This window comes from Eretmochelys imbricata, chromosome 1 (genome assembly GCF_965152235.1).
Source record: "Eretmochelys imbricata isolate rEreImb1 chromosome 1, rEreImb1.hap1, whole genome shotgun sequence".
Lineage (NCBI taxonomy): Eukaryota > Metazoa > Chordata > Testudines > Cheloniidae > Eretmochelys > Eretmochelys imbricata.
The window spans coordinates 167,262,681-167,279,734 of record NC_135572.1 but is presented as its reverse complement, the minus strand read 5'-3'; the positions used below and the strand labels follow the sequence as shown (position 1 = coordinate 167,279,734).

General features: G+C 38.9%; 1 protein-coding gene across 2 annotated transcripts in view; it reads right to left on the bottom strand.

Annotated features, from left to right (window-relative positions):
* SCAF4 (SR-related CTD associated factor 4) overlaps positions 1-17,054 on the bottom strand; it is a 70,674-nt gene that overhangs the window by 5,440 nt on the left and 48,180 nt on the right. For both annotated transcript variants that reach the window (XM_077819361.1, XM_077819369.1), the window contains exons 12-19: positions 16,248-16,438; positions 13,314-13,414; positions 12,050-12,163; positions 11,201-11,357; positions 9,497-9,651; positions 7,738-7,909; positions 7,515-7,595; positions 6,418-6,606 (exon numbers count right to left, since the gene is read on the bottom strand). In XM_077819361.1, the coding sequence (XP_077675487.1) occupies positions 6,418-6,606; positions 7,515-7,595; positions 7,738-7,909; positions 9,497-9,651; positions 11,201-11,357; positions 12,050-12,163; positions 13,314-13,414; positions 16,248-16,438 (1,160 nt within the window). The remainder of the gene's footprint in view (positions 1-6,417; positions 6,607-7,514; positions 7,596-7,737; positions 7,910-9,496; positions 9,652-11,200; positions 11,358-12,049; positions 12,164-13,313; positions 13,415-16,247; positions 16,439-17,054) is intronic.

Genomic DNA, 17,054 nt, shown 5'->3' with positions numbered 1-17,054 from the left:
GAGTTAAAAAAAAACAAACATACACAAAACAAAACCCACCCACACTAAAAAGTGTCCACCAGTAATTGTGTAGAGTAGTCATGAAAATTTACCTGCCCTGGAATAAGATCTACTTGCCCATCCATGACTATGGACAATGGTGAAAAATCACTTCTTAACCACACAAATTTATTGTAAATTTTTTGTTAATAATTGATTTAAGTTACATATAATCATTTGTAACTCTCCAGATGGGTTTACTACATGCTTCATCCTGCACCTCTTAGCTAGAACGTGGCTTGTACTCATAACAGACATTAATTGCCGTTATTATATGAGGAATATGTGAGGAGTCAGGTGTCATTCATGCAACACATATGGACAAAAAAAATATTAATCGCCTCCACAGCTTTTACCAGCAATATATACTAAGGTGACAGGAGCTTTTAAAAGTGTACAACACAAAGAGCTCAGCAACAAAATGTATTTGAAATATGTTCTGCAACCATTTTCAACAAGAAATATGGATGTTGCCTCTGTCAAGAAGTGTTACACGTAGTATCAAAAGCTGCTATTGTGATACTCGACTTCATTCATAGATGAGCTATGCCTCAAAATGCTGTAATTGCCTTGTTTTGTATAAGCAGCTTTAGTCCATGGTTTGTCAGGTATAATATATTAAAACAGTTAATATAACAATTTTTAATATACTTGTAATGAATGATAAAGCTAGATTTCTAGGTCAATGTAATTCCACTTCTGTTCATCTCCTCCCAGCAGTTTGTATAAATCCACGTTTCTTTTTGGCAGGTTTAGCATTTGTAACTCTGAAGTAGCTGAAAAATATTACAATTTGTTTTAAAAACCAAATTCTGGACAATATTCAGTCCAAAATCCAGTGTAACTTTATCCATTTTTGTTCCAAAACACACCCTCTTCTGGAGATCTGTTAGGATGACATACAAATACTGAGATTCAAAATTCTGGGATGTTGGTAGGCCATCAGCAGGTCAAATGTTTAAGATGGAGGCTGCTGCTAAGATTTCAAAATGTTTAATTTCCAAAAACTATCAGATTTTGCACTGCAAATCTCTGATAAGATCTTAACACTGCTCCCCATAAAATTGGAAAGTTAAATACTGTCATGAAATCCTTGAAAATGATGCTGCATAGCAAAAATTTCTAAATGATGTAACTTAGTCATTTCCTCCCAAAGTCACTATTTCCTTCGTTATAATTGTACGCACAATTTCACTTCACATAGTTTCTTGTGTTTTCAAGACTGAGTCCATGTCTGAAATCAAGAAGTTTTGTTTCTCTCAGTTTTCTATCGCCTCCATTAACATAGGCCAAGATTAAAAGAAGCCTGTATGTCTAAACTTAGGCTGTAAATCCATATTTCGGCACCAAAATAGCTGGCCTGATTTTCTATAGTGCCAAGCACTCAACAGCTTCCCCAGAAGCCAATGGGAGTCGCTGAATGTTCAGCACTTTTGAAAATCATGGGACTTATTTAAGTGCCCAAATACAAATTTCAGAGCCTAATTTTAGGCATCTTTTTTTCAAATCTTGGTTATTGTATCAAGCTTTGGCTACCAATATATAAATTATGTTATTGATTTTATAAAACATTTGTTAGTAAAATCAAAGCATGTCATGTGACTGATTTAAGGTAGAGTTCAATTACAGGAATGGTGTTTGAGAACTCTCCCTCCTTTACTGGAATGGGTTACCTAGGGAGGTGGTGGAATCTCCATCTTTAGAGGTTTTTAAGGTCAGGCTTGACAAAGCCCTGGCTGGGATGATTTAGTTGGTGTTGGTCCTGCTTTGAGCAGGGAATTGGACTAGATGACCTCCTGAGGTCTCTTCCAACCCTAATATTCTATGATTCTAGTATACTTCTCATTTGGTCACTTGTATTGAGAGTTGGTATTGCTACTACATTAAGGGGAAAAATAAAATGTTTATTGTATTTTTGTAACAATGAGTTCTCACAAAAAAAGCCTAGCAGTACAGTTATGTCACCAGCACAGTGTAAATTTTAAAAATAGTCCACAGACTTCCTCTCCTCATTGCCACTTTGTAATACACATTCACTGCTGCTATTTAGCTCAAAATAGAGTGTCATCTTTTCTCAGAGTGTTTTACTTTATTTTTCCTCTATTAACATAGATTACACTAATAGGCAGACACCTCACTGAAGGTTGTCAGAAGGTGAGAGAAGAGATATGCACCACACATTTGATATTATCAGGAAGTTGATTATAGCAAACTCAATGGAAACAGGAGGCAATTTATTTTAGGCTAGAATGCAAGTGCCAGAGTTGGAATTTTGATAGGTCACAAGAACGTTTCTACCTGTACCAAGTGTGACACAGTATCTTAATTAGCATAAAAACACCCAGCTCAGAGCCTTTTAACATCCATCTCAAAGGTATTTTCAATAGTGACATGCCTACTAAAGTTAGAGCATTTGTTCAATAATAAAGTACCACCTAGTGAGTCAAGGCCACCATTTCTTTCAGGAGGCAGATCAATGATCTCTGGCAGGATCTAAAAATCTGCTTTGCATATGAGAATTTATGACACCACAACCCAAGTTATGTTATGAACAATTTGGATGAGACCAAAGACATCAAAGTGAAGTTGTGTTTCTACAGTCTTGCTCAGATTGAGAATACTATCATGAAAGTAGATGTGATCAGGAGCATCCATTGAATTAAAGCTACCCTGACATGGTTGTAAAACTTTATTTCCCCAACATTAAGTGACCAGAGCTTCGGATAGTCCATGCCAAAAAAGATCTTTTGAAAAGGTGGAAATATTTAGCCACTTTAGCAACTGTATTGGCTAAAGAGTCATGGGTGTTTTAAACTGGAGAATTTATATTAAATGTGGTTGGTTGTTAAAGTTATTAAAAACTGCTCTCAGATGTAGATATCACACCAAAAATGTATTTTTTCATTTTAAAGTTGAGTTATCAGCACTTGAACACAGCGGTACAATGACACAGTGCTACTAGAATTAGGGCTGTGTATCAATTTTTCTTCCAAGATTACTTTTTTGTATCTTCTACATGAAATAATCTGTGCATCTGAAGGTGAATTATTTGGTTAAGTATAATGTTACAGCCAAAGAGCTTCAGGTAGTTCAAATCATTATAGAGACTCTCAGTGCACAAAAGGGTCCTTTCAGGAATTAATGTTGTACAAAAAGTTCAGACACAATGTGACTATAAAGGTAACCAGAACCAAAACTGTGTCTGTTGAGAAGGGAACTACACTGCAGATTTTACATCCAAGGTGACTGGGATGACAGAACAAAACATAGCTATGACATCACCGTAAAACAGCATAAGGAAACTTACAGTAATTAATCCATTTAGAACTCTATATACAATAATACATGTTTTTTATAAACCAAACAAATAAATAAGCTTCATTTTAAGTTACAAAAATATTAGAAGAAGACCCTGCCTTTATACAGATTACATTTAAAGTATTCCCAGGCAAGATTATTAGGGTTAGACTTTTATGACCATCTTGTCAGAACAATCCTCTTTCCTTAAATTCAGCTGGCTGAGATATGTTCTTTTATGTTGTCCTCATCATTGAAGATCATTTCCCCCTTCTTCCCCCTCCTCCCAGATCACCCCTAGTTCCTCAGATGGACCTTCATGATGCTCTTGAAAGATCTGAAAATCTTTCCATCTATTTGCTCCCCCACTTCTCTCAGTTCTGAAGGCCCACCTCATGGCCCAGGAGAAGCTGGACAGGGCTTCATGTGGAATTTGTCAATGTCTATCCAAATAGCTACACCCCATATTCAAGAATGAAAGGTTCTATTGTCAAACGTGGTTGATGCCCCTGGCCTGCTTCTCTCCATGGCAATGGATACCTAATTGCAGGTGACTATATACAGCCTGTTGTATTATCTTCTAATATCCTTCCCATTTCGATAATAATTCAGAAGAGTTATGCAAGGAACTCTACCTTACTATCCTAAGTGAAGGAGAACAATTTCTGCCTCCCACCCAGTCTTTTGCTGATCTAGTGAACAAGAGACCAGGTCTGGTTCTCTCACACAGCAGTACTGAACTCAACCCTCTAGGGGTAATGCACTTTGAATATTCCTTTTTTAAGGGTGCGAGAACTTCAGTTGTATTTACTAACTGAAAATCCACAGGGATGTTAATTTTCTGACTTTTCATTTGTAAAATGCATGCATCTCTTGGTATATATTTATTTCTACTGGTCCTGTGATGTTTTTTGTCTCTCATCTGCATGTTCTTGCATAATTCTTTGGTATATATAATCTCCAACGTGAAAGGGACACCTATTAACTTGAAATAGTCATTTTTAATAGTGGCAAAGTAGGGACAGGTATAGCATCTGAAACAAGCCTGCTTGAAAATTTCTGCTTTTACGATCACTTTTCAAAAAATGCTTCTCCCCCTCCGCTCAGTAAATATCCAGAATGTTGGAATAAACTCATCTGACTGTAAGGTCAACATCACAGGCTTTCCTGCATGCAAAGTACTGTCAATGTATGAGGTTAAACTGATAAAAATGGAGAAAACCATTTTCAGTGTCAATTTCTCTAAGGTTTCAGAGTAGCAGCAGTCTTAGTCTATAGTCGCAAAAAGAAAAAGGAGTACTTGGGGCACCTTAGAGGCTAACAAATTTATTTGAGCATAAGCTTTTGTGAGCTATTGCTCACTTCACTGGATGCAATTTCTCTAAGCTCTTTCACATGTAAACACAGCAATTAAAAGGATTCAGGAATGTTTTGATTTTTTTTAAAAGCTGACAATGTCACTTGAATTTATTTTCCTTCATGAAGTTGGTTTTCACTTCACTAAATAAAGTCCCTTATGTACAAAGGGAAACAGCAAACTATACAACACTCTAATAAATTTAATAGTTTTGAGTAAGATCTAGGTTATAAGTTATGGTACCATTACCAAACAGATTTAAAAAAAAAAAAAAAAAAAAAAACCCACACACATTTTTATATTAAGTCAGTTATTTAAAGAAAGCACAAAAAAAATTTTTTTTTTTTTGAGACTGCAAGATGTCCACGTGCCTTCACTGAATAACCAAGTTATCACTATAGCCACCATCCTCTCTCAAGCCACACCTTCCCTACAGTTGGTTATCCCCCACTTGTCACACTGGACAAGATTTTCACAATTGAACACTGATTTTGAATGTCCACTTTGAGGCACCTTAAAGCAGCCTGATTTTCAGAGGGTGTATGCTCAGCACTTTCTGAAAATCAAGTCTCTTCAAGTTATCTCAATTTTTGAGCTTCCAAGAGGGGGCATCCAAAAAATCACAAATCGCTTTTAAATATCTTGGCCATCATGTCCACTATGAGATATTTTCAGAGTAAGGTCCATGTCCCTTCTACTTCTGTAACGTACTCAGCAAATTTCTGGAAACTATATTAAATAATGTTATCCTTTTATATCATTCATGTCGAACTCTTCTTTGTAAACTCCCACAACCAAATGTAAAAGATGGTTTGCTGCAATATAAGTATTTTATTTTATTTTAATCAACCTGAAAATTAGAGCTGACTTTTGAGTGTTTACGTGGTAAAATGACCCATGCTGGTAGAAACAAGTAAGGGGTACATGAAAGACAGTCTTAACATACCTGTAGAAAACTAAATTCCCTTTAAAATCTGCAGGTATTCACATGTAATTTAAAAAAAAAAAAATCAAGTAAACCAACTTTGGTATATACAAATCTGATGTGTTTTCAAATCTCTTCTCCTACAATGTAAATATTTAATAAGATTTAACACTTAAGAGATCATGTACCACAGGCAGTTACTAAAGCTTTGCATACAGCAGACCTGGATCAAGACAATATATATAAAATTAGCATTTCTGTAGACAAAAATAATATACCAAGTGTTCAGATTTTTTAAAATTTATTTTCAGGAAAATAGCATTCTTTCAATGAATGTGTACAATTTCCTCCATGCACACAAAATTCAAGCTTAGAGCACAGATGTCATATGACCAAACACTAGGATGTCATAAAGGTAACTGCTAAATTAAGTCTTATTTGAACGATTGCTGGAACAGTCTAAACGTTAGACTGAGTCAGTCAGTCCCAAACTTTATCCTAGATTTAGAAGTAGGTTAACAATATATGGTCTCCATTTATCAGGAAACAGAAGACAAAAACTGAAGTTTAAATGCTTGTTCTAGACCAAGCCAAATGTATAAAAAGGCCAGTGTTAGCCTATAAACAAGACAGAACTTTCAGTATACAGTTTGCTCTGAACTGTGTTAGTTTCCCGTAAATTTTAAATAGACGGCAAGGAAAGCAGCATAAACATCCTAGTTTAAGAAACAGGGGTTTTTAAAAGTACACAACCTGAGCATAAATTGAAAAGTACGCAAACGATATGAAATGAACTTACCAAGAAGTGGAATAGGCTGGGTGACAGGGGGAGGTATGTTAGTAGGTGCTACAGGTGGCGGAACAGTCCCAAATATTTTGGAACCATCACTGCTTTCAGCATTCCCTCTTGATCCAGAAACCACAGTTGGAATGGGATTTCCAATAGATAAGTCTTTTGTAGTGTCTTCATTTATGCCAGCCACAGTCGCTGAGGAACAATTACATTAATATATGAAAAGCTAGATGTACTTTTTCCTGCATACACCTAATTCCTTCTCTCTATAGTCCAGGGGTGGGCAAACTTTTTGGCCTGAGGGCCACATCGGGGTTCCAAAACTGTATGGAGGGCCGGGTAGGAAAGGCTGTGCTGCCCCAACAGCCTGGCCCCCGTCCTCTATCCGCCCCCCTCAGAACCCCAACCCATCCAACCCCCTGCTCCTTGTCCCCTGACCACTCCCTCCCGGGATCCCCCGCCACTAACCCCCCAGGACCTCACCCCCATCCAACGCTCCCTCTAAAGCCCCTTTTGGAATGTGGCCCTGCGAACATAGGCGGAGGACTCAGGAGGAGCACGGACAGCTGCAGAGAAGCACGCTTTCCCCTTCAAAACGCCTCTTCTCTCTGACCGGCTGTGCAGCCACCCCATGCTCCTCCTGAGTCCTCCACCCACATTCGCTGTGCTCCCGCCACCCGCACCTCCTGCCTGCTCCCCTGAGGCTGCAGGTGAGCCTCCCTCCTTGCTCTCCCCTGCCCCCGCAGTGCAGGTCCCCCCGCACCTGCACCCCATGGGGGATGCACCAGTGCTGAGCTGCCTGAGTGCCTGGCCCTGGGGCCCCCTGTTGTTGGGGGGCCCCGTGCCAGGGCACCCCGTGGTTACTGGTAAATCTGTCCCTGAGTTGCGCCGCCCAGCCAGAGCCAGCCATGCCACTGCGCTGTCTGGCAGGAGCTCGCACCCCTGCCACCCAGAGCGCCAGCAGCATGGGGAGCTGAGGCTGCAGGGGAGAGAGGAAAATGGGGGAGAGGCCGGGGGCTAGCCTCTCTGGCCGGGAGCTCAAGGGCCGTAGTTTGCCCACCTCTGCTATAGTCCCCTTAATCAATGCATACACACATACTTACAATTTGGGATGCTTATTCCTGGAGTGTGAGGAACAGATACTGGAGGGGTTATAGGAGGGGGCGGTCCAGGAGGAAGAAAACCTATATGAACACACACAAAAATTGACAAATTTTAACACTATGTACTCTTAGATCATATTTTATTTTTGCAGTTTTATTGCAGACACTTTTAAATGGTTATATGTTTAAATCAAAGTATATTCTCTGGAAGTACTTAATATACCTGGGGGCAAATGCATTGGATTGAATCCAGGTCGCAAAAATGGAGGTGGTGGTACACCAGGGCCAAACCCAGGAGGAGGGATCCCTAAAGGAGCCGTGAAAGTAGGTGGCTGAAGTGCACCAACTACAGGAGGACCTGATGGATGTGGTGGAACCGATGGATGTGGTGGAACCTACAGAGGAAGGAGGGAAGAGTTAGCCTCAAAACCACATGCATCTGGTGAGAAATAGTCTGCTGTGCTTACTTTGTTAGACAAGACAAAGTAACAAAATTTACTTTCAAAACAAAGTGATCACAGACGGCTGTGATTTTACTCAAAACACTGGAGAACACACAAAGCACCACTACATTAAATAGCAGTTCTGCTCTGAAAAGTGACTAGATAAAAATGTCACCTTATGAATAAGGATACGATTTGGTCATGTATTCTGTCGTATCTGAGCAGCCAAAAAAGGGTACTTTCTACTCCTAATAGCACTGGAGGCCCATGATAGCTCTTGATTTAACTGAACTGTATTCCTTAGAACCTAAGAACAACCATACTGGGTCAAACCAATGGTCCATCTAAGACAGTATCCTGTCTTCCAACAGTGGCCAATGCCAGGTGCTTCAGAGAGAATGAACAAAACAGGGCAATTGCACAAGAAGAGAAGACCCAGCTCAACTCTCAGATCCTAGGCTGAGTTTGCTGAGGCAGCTGAGAAGGAAGTGAGGTTGGTTCACCCAGGCAGCCCCCTATAGCCTTGGGGTGGGGTATGAGGTTGTGCAGGGTGGATGCACGGGCTGAACTGACACAGCTAATGGAAATCTCGGATTGAAGGTGTTTGCAGTGCATGCACACCTGAAGCAGAGCACCCATAGGGACAAACTACTCAAAGAAGCAGCATTACTGCACCGTAACAATGGATATTTCTAATCTTTTAGTGAAGTACTTAAAGACTAACTCAGTGAAGTACAGAAAACTTTTCTTTTTTCAAATTCTACAAGGGCTGTATTTGTTATTTTTAAGTAAATAGCAAGGAAAGTTATAAACTAACAGCATATGGAACTAGCTAATGCAGCCTGTGATAAACTAACAGATTGAAAGGTTACAACCCATCTGGTTAAGAAAACTCGTGCAGTAACTTTTATTGGACCAAAGCTTAAGGGGATAAAAACAAGGTACTGGAAAGAATCAGGTAAAGATTTGCCAGATATACTCAAGCACATTATCCACTAAAATATTCAGGAAGTCTGCCACTGCTGGTCATTGCCCAATATTGCATTTTGAATTAAGATTTTTCCAATTTTGTTTCCTCATCTTAGCTAAGCCAATGTCACAGGACCTATGGATTTGCACCTCATATTCATCTTCTGTGGTTTTTAAAGTTCTTTTGTTACGATCATTGAGACTTAGTTCAGCAGCTAGGCTCAGACCAGTTGCTTTTTGCTAAGGTGTGCTCAGCTGGGAGGTGAGACAAGGCTGAAGCTGCACTGCCTTTTTTTGGTAAAAAAGATTCAATCAGTTGGTACCAGGTAGAAGCTGGACGTGAAAAAAGAAAATTATTTTGTGCCACACATTGCCAGGGTTACCAGTTAGCAGACAGGCATACCAGAATAAAAAAGGCTAAGCACTATCTGAGATACTCTGACTTCTGTTTCCCTCACCCTCCCATCTCTATGATTAATTCATGAACTGACGTGTTGAACTGTGATTTAAATATGTTTCTAGTTGCAGCTATCTAGCAGCAAATGGAAAGAAAAGAGTAACCAATCTTACCTGTGGAGGAGGTACTGTTATAGGTGCCGGTATGGGAACAGGAATTGGAACAGGCAATGCTTTAGGGATAGGTGACACTGGTTCATTATGTGTAGTTTCTGCACCTCCATTTTGAGCTACTTCATTTTCAGATTTCTTAGAAATTCCTTTCCACTCTACAGGAAATAAATGGAAGCAGTTCAGTTGAAAGAGAATGAATATTTAGTCACTATCGATTGCTAAGTAAAGCCAATGTGAAGATTATGTTGCAAAGAATCAGCCAGCTGTCTCTATAAACTGTCTATAAACTATAAGCTGTCTCTATAAGCTGTCTCTATGTAAAGGTGTTTCTGAAAATACAAACTGAAAATCGCTGTAAATACAGACTGTACAACAAGCAGCCACTACAGTGTGGCAAGTAAAATAAAAAAAATTTCTTCTAATAGACATTTAACAGCTGATGTGACTCAGACCTTTGCATTCAGAACTGCTGTTGCATTTCTGCAAAGGGTTCTGAAGCACATTGGCAACAATAATAAAAACAATAGGATTGTGCTTGGAACAAGCTCTGTAGTCAGTAGGCGTAATTAGTTTTTCCAAGGCAAGGCGAAGGCAGCTTTTCCCTCTGATAAAAATTCACTACGTTTGGAGTGCTAATATTGTATTACTACCTTGTGGTACAACACACTCCTGAGCAAAACAAAAAGAGAAAACACTAGTCAAGCACCACTAGAGGAGCATTAGCTATAGCTCCAAACTCATTTTATAATGAAAAGAGGACACATGGGGGAGGGTGGGGAGGGTGTTCCCTATTGCCAATCAATGCTTTCTTAGAAACAAGTAGAGGAAAAAGCAAGAGGGAGGAGGCAAAAAATTACATGCAGAAACAGTCCAGATATTAAATACAAAAAAGAATAAAACAGCAAGAGAAAAGACAAGAGATTTAGAATGCCATTCTTGATGATGGAACACAAGTGTTGATTTACTATTAACAGAAATGCTGCACTGAGATGAGACTGAAATAGTGGCTGAGATGATACAAAATGCCTGAAATCACTTAGGTTACTGGAAATAAAAAAATATGAGTAAAGCTGATGTGAAGTTTATCCCAGATTATCTCTGAATAAGCTTTCATATATTATCGCTCATTTTAATGTATTCTTGGCTTTTTTGCTTACTAAAGCATTTATTTGGGAGAAAAACGACCCAGAGCTAGCTAAAAATTGAATAGAACAATGAAGAATGTTGAAACAACACTGATTGGCCCCTGAAGTTTCTCTCGCACATCAATGGCTAAACTGTCAGAATCATCAAAAGTCTAGTGTTCCTATCACCAGTTCACAAAAACAGAGACAATAACTTCCAACTTTGAAGTAAGTTTTGGTCACATGGCACTTCTTAAACCACAAGTTAGTAATAAAAGCTATCACAGCACTTGTGTTGAACCTTGACTTGGTAATTCCTATTAAGTGGTTTACCACAATATCTATCACTATTTTCCTATTATAAACTTAACAAAACTTGCATTTTCAGTACACGTGCACATATACAAAAGTCTATGGGTATAGTTCAGGTCAAGACAAATAAAATACTTCTATACAATCAATATTAACATGTTCGTAAGTAACAAAAGTGATTTCTATTGAAACAAACCATTCACAGCTCTACTTAAATCAACTCAAAATAATTCATTTGAAGATGATTTAAAAAATCTGTGTATTTTACCTGGGCTAAGAGTTTCATTGTCCAGCATTCCTCCTTCACAAAAACTTTCAAGGTCTTCAGGCTTCACTTTGTCCCATGGTACGTAGGTAACACCTAATTCTACATCCCAATACTGCTTATAGTCTGGTTTAATTCCTTTATTTAAAGCCCACGCAATCTTAAGAAGAAGGGGGGGGGGGAAAAACCACGACAGTCAGAGCCCAGCTGCATTTTAACTTTTTTGTTCAGTACTCAGAAAATATGCACTTAACATTAAACAGCATTCAGCATCACAACGTAGGTCAAGAGGCAACAGAAGGATTCTGTGTCCAACTGGAGTTGCAGGAGAAATTCAGGCCATTATAAATACTGGAATTTAACCAAATTGTCTGGGCTAATTCTCCTATATATTTTGTAAAAGATGCTAAAAGATTTTGATATATTCTAAATGATCCCAAATGGCCAGCACTTCAATTCGGTTTCATTCAAGAAGACAGCACCTAACACTCTAAAATGATATTGGGTCACTGATTTAATACTGATTCAGAAGAAAGAATGCCACTACTGAATCAGCTTCACTTTATTTAGTACTCTATTTTCTTTGAGGGTTTCCCCACAAAGATTACAAGACAAAGGGAATTTAAGACAGGCACCCCTTTGTCAGCTTAAGAGAAACCCTTGTTAGTGACCTGGAAGAGGAGAAAGGATCCAAATTCCATCAACTTTCATGTACCAAATGCTCACCAATAACCAAACTAAGTAGGGCGTTCACCTAGGTTACTGAACACCGTGCTATATATAAAATATTAAATTTAAAGATTACTGTAAGCTTTAAAACTGAATCTATTATGAAATTTTTCAAAGTAGTACCTTTATAGATTTCTGATTGACTTTGAAGTTGCCTCGGCTCAGTTTTTGTAGGGCGCGGTAAGCATCCTGTCTGTGAACCATTACAATATAGGCACATCCTCTAGGCGGTATCATCTGTTACAACATGTATAGGAACAACATTATTTAAACTGCTACACTTGGTAAAACAAAAGGTAACCTATGTATAATTAAACAGAAGTAGGCTGGAACAACAGTCTTGCATGTCAGGGAGTACTTTGGATGAGTTAGAGGGCATAAACAGATCTAATACTTATTAACAGATATCCTTTTAAACTAATATCAAGACAGACATTAATATTTATCCATCTAAAATTCCTGTTTAAAGAGAGTGTAGCCTGGTAAGCAAGGGGACAAGTGCTTACGCCACAATGTAGATATTTCACGTGAGGGAACATGCTGATGAAAAGTACTCCATCCTGAATATGGCTGAGAATGGCATATACATAAGTTAGCTCCAAGATCATGGCATTTTTAATGGTTGTAGGAGACGAGTTCCTCTAATACATTAGCACTTTGTTTTTGTTTTTCTAAAAACTACAAATTGCCACCAACACCTCTGCTTTCAGTTTTCTCTTCAAATGGTTGTAATCATTTTAAGAATAGTCATTTTTTAAAAGCTATTTTTGCAAAGCTTCCTCTAATTTGTTTTGAGAAGTGAGAGGTAGCAGAGAGAAGCTAAGGCCAAATTATGGATTTTTTGTTTTTTATTTTTTAAGTTTCACTGCTAGTAGGACCATAAACTAAATCAAAATAATAAAAAATTAAGAGATACTGCTGTAAGATTAAACAAAGTGGGAAGAAAAGTGTACTAGCAGAATATTACATAAACAAAGTTTCTGCAATCAAGGGGTCTCCACACAATCAAACTTAGGGCAGGAGAATGGAGGACAACAGCTGTGCAGCAAGCATCCCGCAGCTAAGCTCCTCATCCACCATCTTTCGCTTGGGTCTCCTTAGACAAAGCATGGTGCTCATGAAATTGGAGTACTCTTCCGGGTTAACCCCAAGAACAACGATGCTTTTAAAAGCAAGTCTCTTGTAGCAACCACTTCATATTTTCCACAAATTAACAGTGGCAACAGTTCAAAAAAGATGATGGTATAGAGAAAAAGGTAAGTGTTGATCTTGAGAATGAACACTGGAACAAAAAGTTTTAAATGAATGAGTTGTTTATATAATAAAAGGCCTCTTTATAGCAAAGGCATATCATGACCTTTGCTTGTATGTCTCTATTTATACTCACATTTATAGATTCAATCGGGCCAAACTCCTCTAAAAGACTTCCAACATCCTGCTGAGTTGTTCTTTTGTCTAGTTGTCCTACCCAGAGTGTAGTACTACATACTAGAAGAAAAATAAAGTCTGACACTTAGGACTTGACTATTAGCACTTTTAAATTGTACTTTTGCAATATAAAAGCTGTGTTAAAATGGCCATTAAAGATAAATTGAAGCTTTTTTGTTGGGTTTTTTTGTTTGTTATAATTCAAATGTTTATAATATTACAAAGTAAATATCTTTTAAAACAAAAACATCTGAAAGTTATTTCCTTTTTTCTTACCTGCCTGGAGCTGAATTCAGGGTTCTGTTTAGCCATGACTACAGCACAACCATTGTTAGAATGCATGCACAGATTTCCAAATTATAAATAAATACTTAGTTGATTTGGAATTTTAAAGAATCATGAATTTTAAAATTCGTGATAGAAAGGGGGGAAAAAATTGTTTTTACTGCTGTGTCAGTGCAGACCTGTGGATATCCCAACAAATCATGGTGAATAAACCCCAACAAGGCAAATACTGACTCCCAATGCTTCAGACTTCAATTGCAGGCCAGGGTGACAGATTCTAGATAGGTGACAACACATATATGAAAGATCTTGCTAGCAAGGTGATACCTGGCAGGCACAAGATAAGAGGCCTCCCTTCCAGCAGAAAGGACAAATCAATTAGAATGGATGACAGATCCCTCCTCTTAAGTGGTTCCCTTCTCTGGTTAATAGATGGAAACACTTATTGATTAGAGGGTTTTGTTTTTTTTTTTTTTTAAATTCAGGAAGGAATAGTGTCAGGGGATGTGTAGACAAGAAGTGTGTTTAAATTTATTACAATTAACTTTGTTCTTTAGGCCAAAAATGGAACAGAGGTAGTTCAAAATACAGGCTTCCATAACCACCACTCCAAAAGTAAGTATGGCAGAATTTGACTCATGGCATCTATCTTTTTCCACTCCCCTGCAAGCTGGTGTAGAATGGCTATCCCTAGACACCTTGGCTCTCCCAGCAGCAACAGACATGACAATGAAATCAGGAGAGGGGTTAGAAAAGAAGCACCTGAGGCACTTGGTAGGTCTTTTCACCTCTAATAATAAAAACATGTGAAAGTGCGCTGCCCAGATGTGTCTGGCTAGTCAAGAAGTCCCTCATTAACAGGCAAAGTAACCCTGCTTCAGCCTTTACCCACAGATATCAAAGAGGATAGGTCTTCTCCAGGACTGACACTAAATTCAAGATCTTTTATTTTGTGTACTGACTCCAGGAACTACTTCATATCCCCAGGATAAACGTAGACAAAATCTCCATTTTTTTTTTTTAAATCTAGAACTGTAGACAACACAAGGTTCAGTATCAGCTCCCACATCCTCCATGCCAAAGTCCTTCCGATTCAGACAGATCTACAGTGCTGAAGAGTAGAGAAGAGGAACCAGGCTGCTCAACTTGGTGAGGCAGACATATTGTGAGAACTGCAGATTTCTTGGGAGAAGCCAAAGAACAAGAATGGGTGCAGACTTGGCTTTCCTCTTTACACAGCTGGAGAAATCCGAAGGTACAGAGGTATCCCAATAAGCCTGCACTATCAAAGTATAATAGGACCCACAAAAGGGAGATGGCATGAATTCACTCTAACAGCTTTGGAATAGGAGGAGAGACGAATCCCATTATGGTTTGGGATTATTTCTTCCCAGGGTGCATTCAGGCACACCTCAAAGCCCAACCCAGATGGCACCAAGCTTAACCCAGGCAATCCTTAGCACTGAGACTGACATGGAGGAGACTCATCCCCTTGTCTGGCCTTTTAGATGGCCCTTGTAGGGGAAGAAGCAACAATCCTGGCACAAGAGAGAGTTCCCTTGATCTTTAGGAGATCCAGTGTTCATTTGACAAATTGCCATCAGGAGATGCAACTACAGTTTGAGGACATTCCCCTTTCCCCCCGCCCTCCCTCAGATCCAGATCTTTGTTTTTTCCCCTCACCTCCAAGTTCCTCCTATATTCGATGGTAGAGATCAGAGGGAACTCAAGGTCATCTGACAGCCCAGGCCTAACTGCACCGACACATGACACAGTGACACATCTCCACAGTCAAAAGGGAATAGCAACCAAGTCAAATCTAGGACCACCATCAGCACTAAGAAGTCAGCCCTGGTGGTGCTGACAACATTAAAATCTCACGCAGCATGGGATGACTTTCAAGCACTGAGAGCTCTCTGGCACCAGCACTTACTGAAAGTGCATTGTCTGAGGCTTTACATCAGTCAAAGATTTCAAGGCCAGACGAGAACCATCATGATCATCTAGTCTCACCTCCTGTATAACACAGGCCATAGAACTTCCCTAAAATAATTCCTAGAGCATCTCTTAGAAAAACATCCGATCTTGATTTTGGCATGTTTCTGTAAGAGTTATTTCATTCAAACTAAGGCAGCAACAGTTAAAGCAGCAGTCCCTCATCCCCCTCTCCCCCTCCCACCAGTCTGTCATATTGACCACACAACATGCAACGAGGCAGGCATCATTAGATTGCAAAATACTTGGGCCCTCTGAAAACGCTCAAAAGTGATTTTTCACTCATTTATAATTTGTCCACAAATCTCTCAAACCTATCAAAGGAATTGTGTCTAGTTAAGGGTTTTAGAAGCCAAGTTCCATGCTTGAAATTTCAGCTTTAGGTGTCCGTTTTAGGTGTAACGTTTTAGGTGTAACGTTTATCTGGAATTGTAGCAATTTCTTCAGTCTCACAAAACTCAAACTGTTAAAAGAAATTTCCTCACTTTTTCACAAAATTCACCTGTTTACAGAGAAAATCTTGAGTACCTGAGAAATGATACTATAATAAGAACAATTTTGCACTAAAGCTTCCTTTCCTTTGAAAGTAAAATGAGCAAAGGCGAGTACTCACCACTAACAGTTTCTGATTTGATTTGAGGAAGGCCTTTTGACCTGCGTTCTCTCTCTTTTTCTCGTTCACGCCTCTCCTGCGACCGAGATCTAGGAGAGTGTCGGCGCCTATCCCGAGATCGGGAACGAGAACGACGATGACGCGATCTTCGAGATCGAGATCCAGACCTCGATCGTCTCCTTTTTGGAGATCTAGTTTTAAATAAAAATATTAGCATACAATGCTTTGCCTAAAACACACAGTATAAAAATCTGTTTGACTCATCGTGAGTGAAAGTTCAACACTTGCATTTTTTTAAACTTTGAAATCAAGCATTAGTGTGCGTACACACTAGACATTTATACATAACAATACATAGTGTATCCCAAATAAGTATTTGTACCAACAGTAAACTTAAGTGATTAAACATACTTTATCTATGCTACAAATTTATTGTAATTTATTATTCTTTCAACTTCTGATATCCTCTATCACTTTTATTTTTCTCTTGTATTATGGCACTAAATCCAGTATCTATTATATCACAGAACGTACTTACAGCTATTAGTGAGGAAAACTTTTCTTACAAGTTAATGACTAAAAAATTAATAGACATGTCAGTGAAAAAGACGGTTACCTACCTTTCATAACCTGTTGTTCTTTGAGATGTGTTGCTCAGGTCCATTCCAAGTAGGAAGGAAGGTTCTTCCCCTAGTGGTATCTATCAGGTCAGTCCAGGAGACCCCTGGAGTTGCACTATATGGTGCCGAATATAGCACCCTGCCAACCCGCTGCCACTTCAGTTCCTTCTTGCCAGTTGGCTCTGAC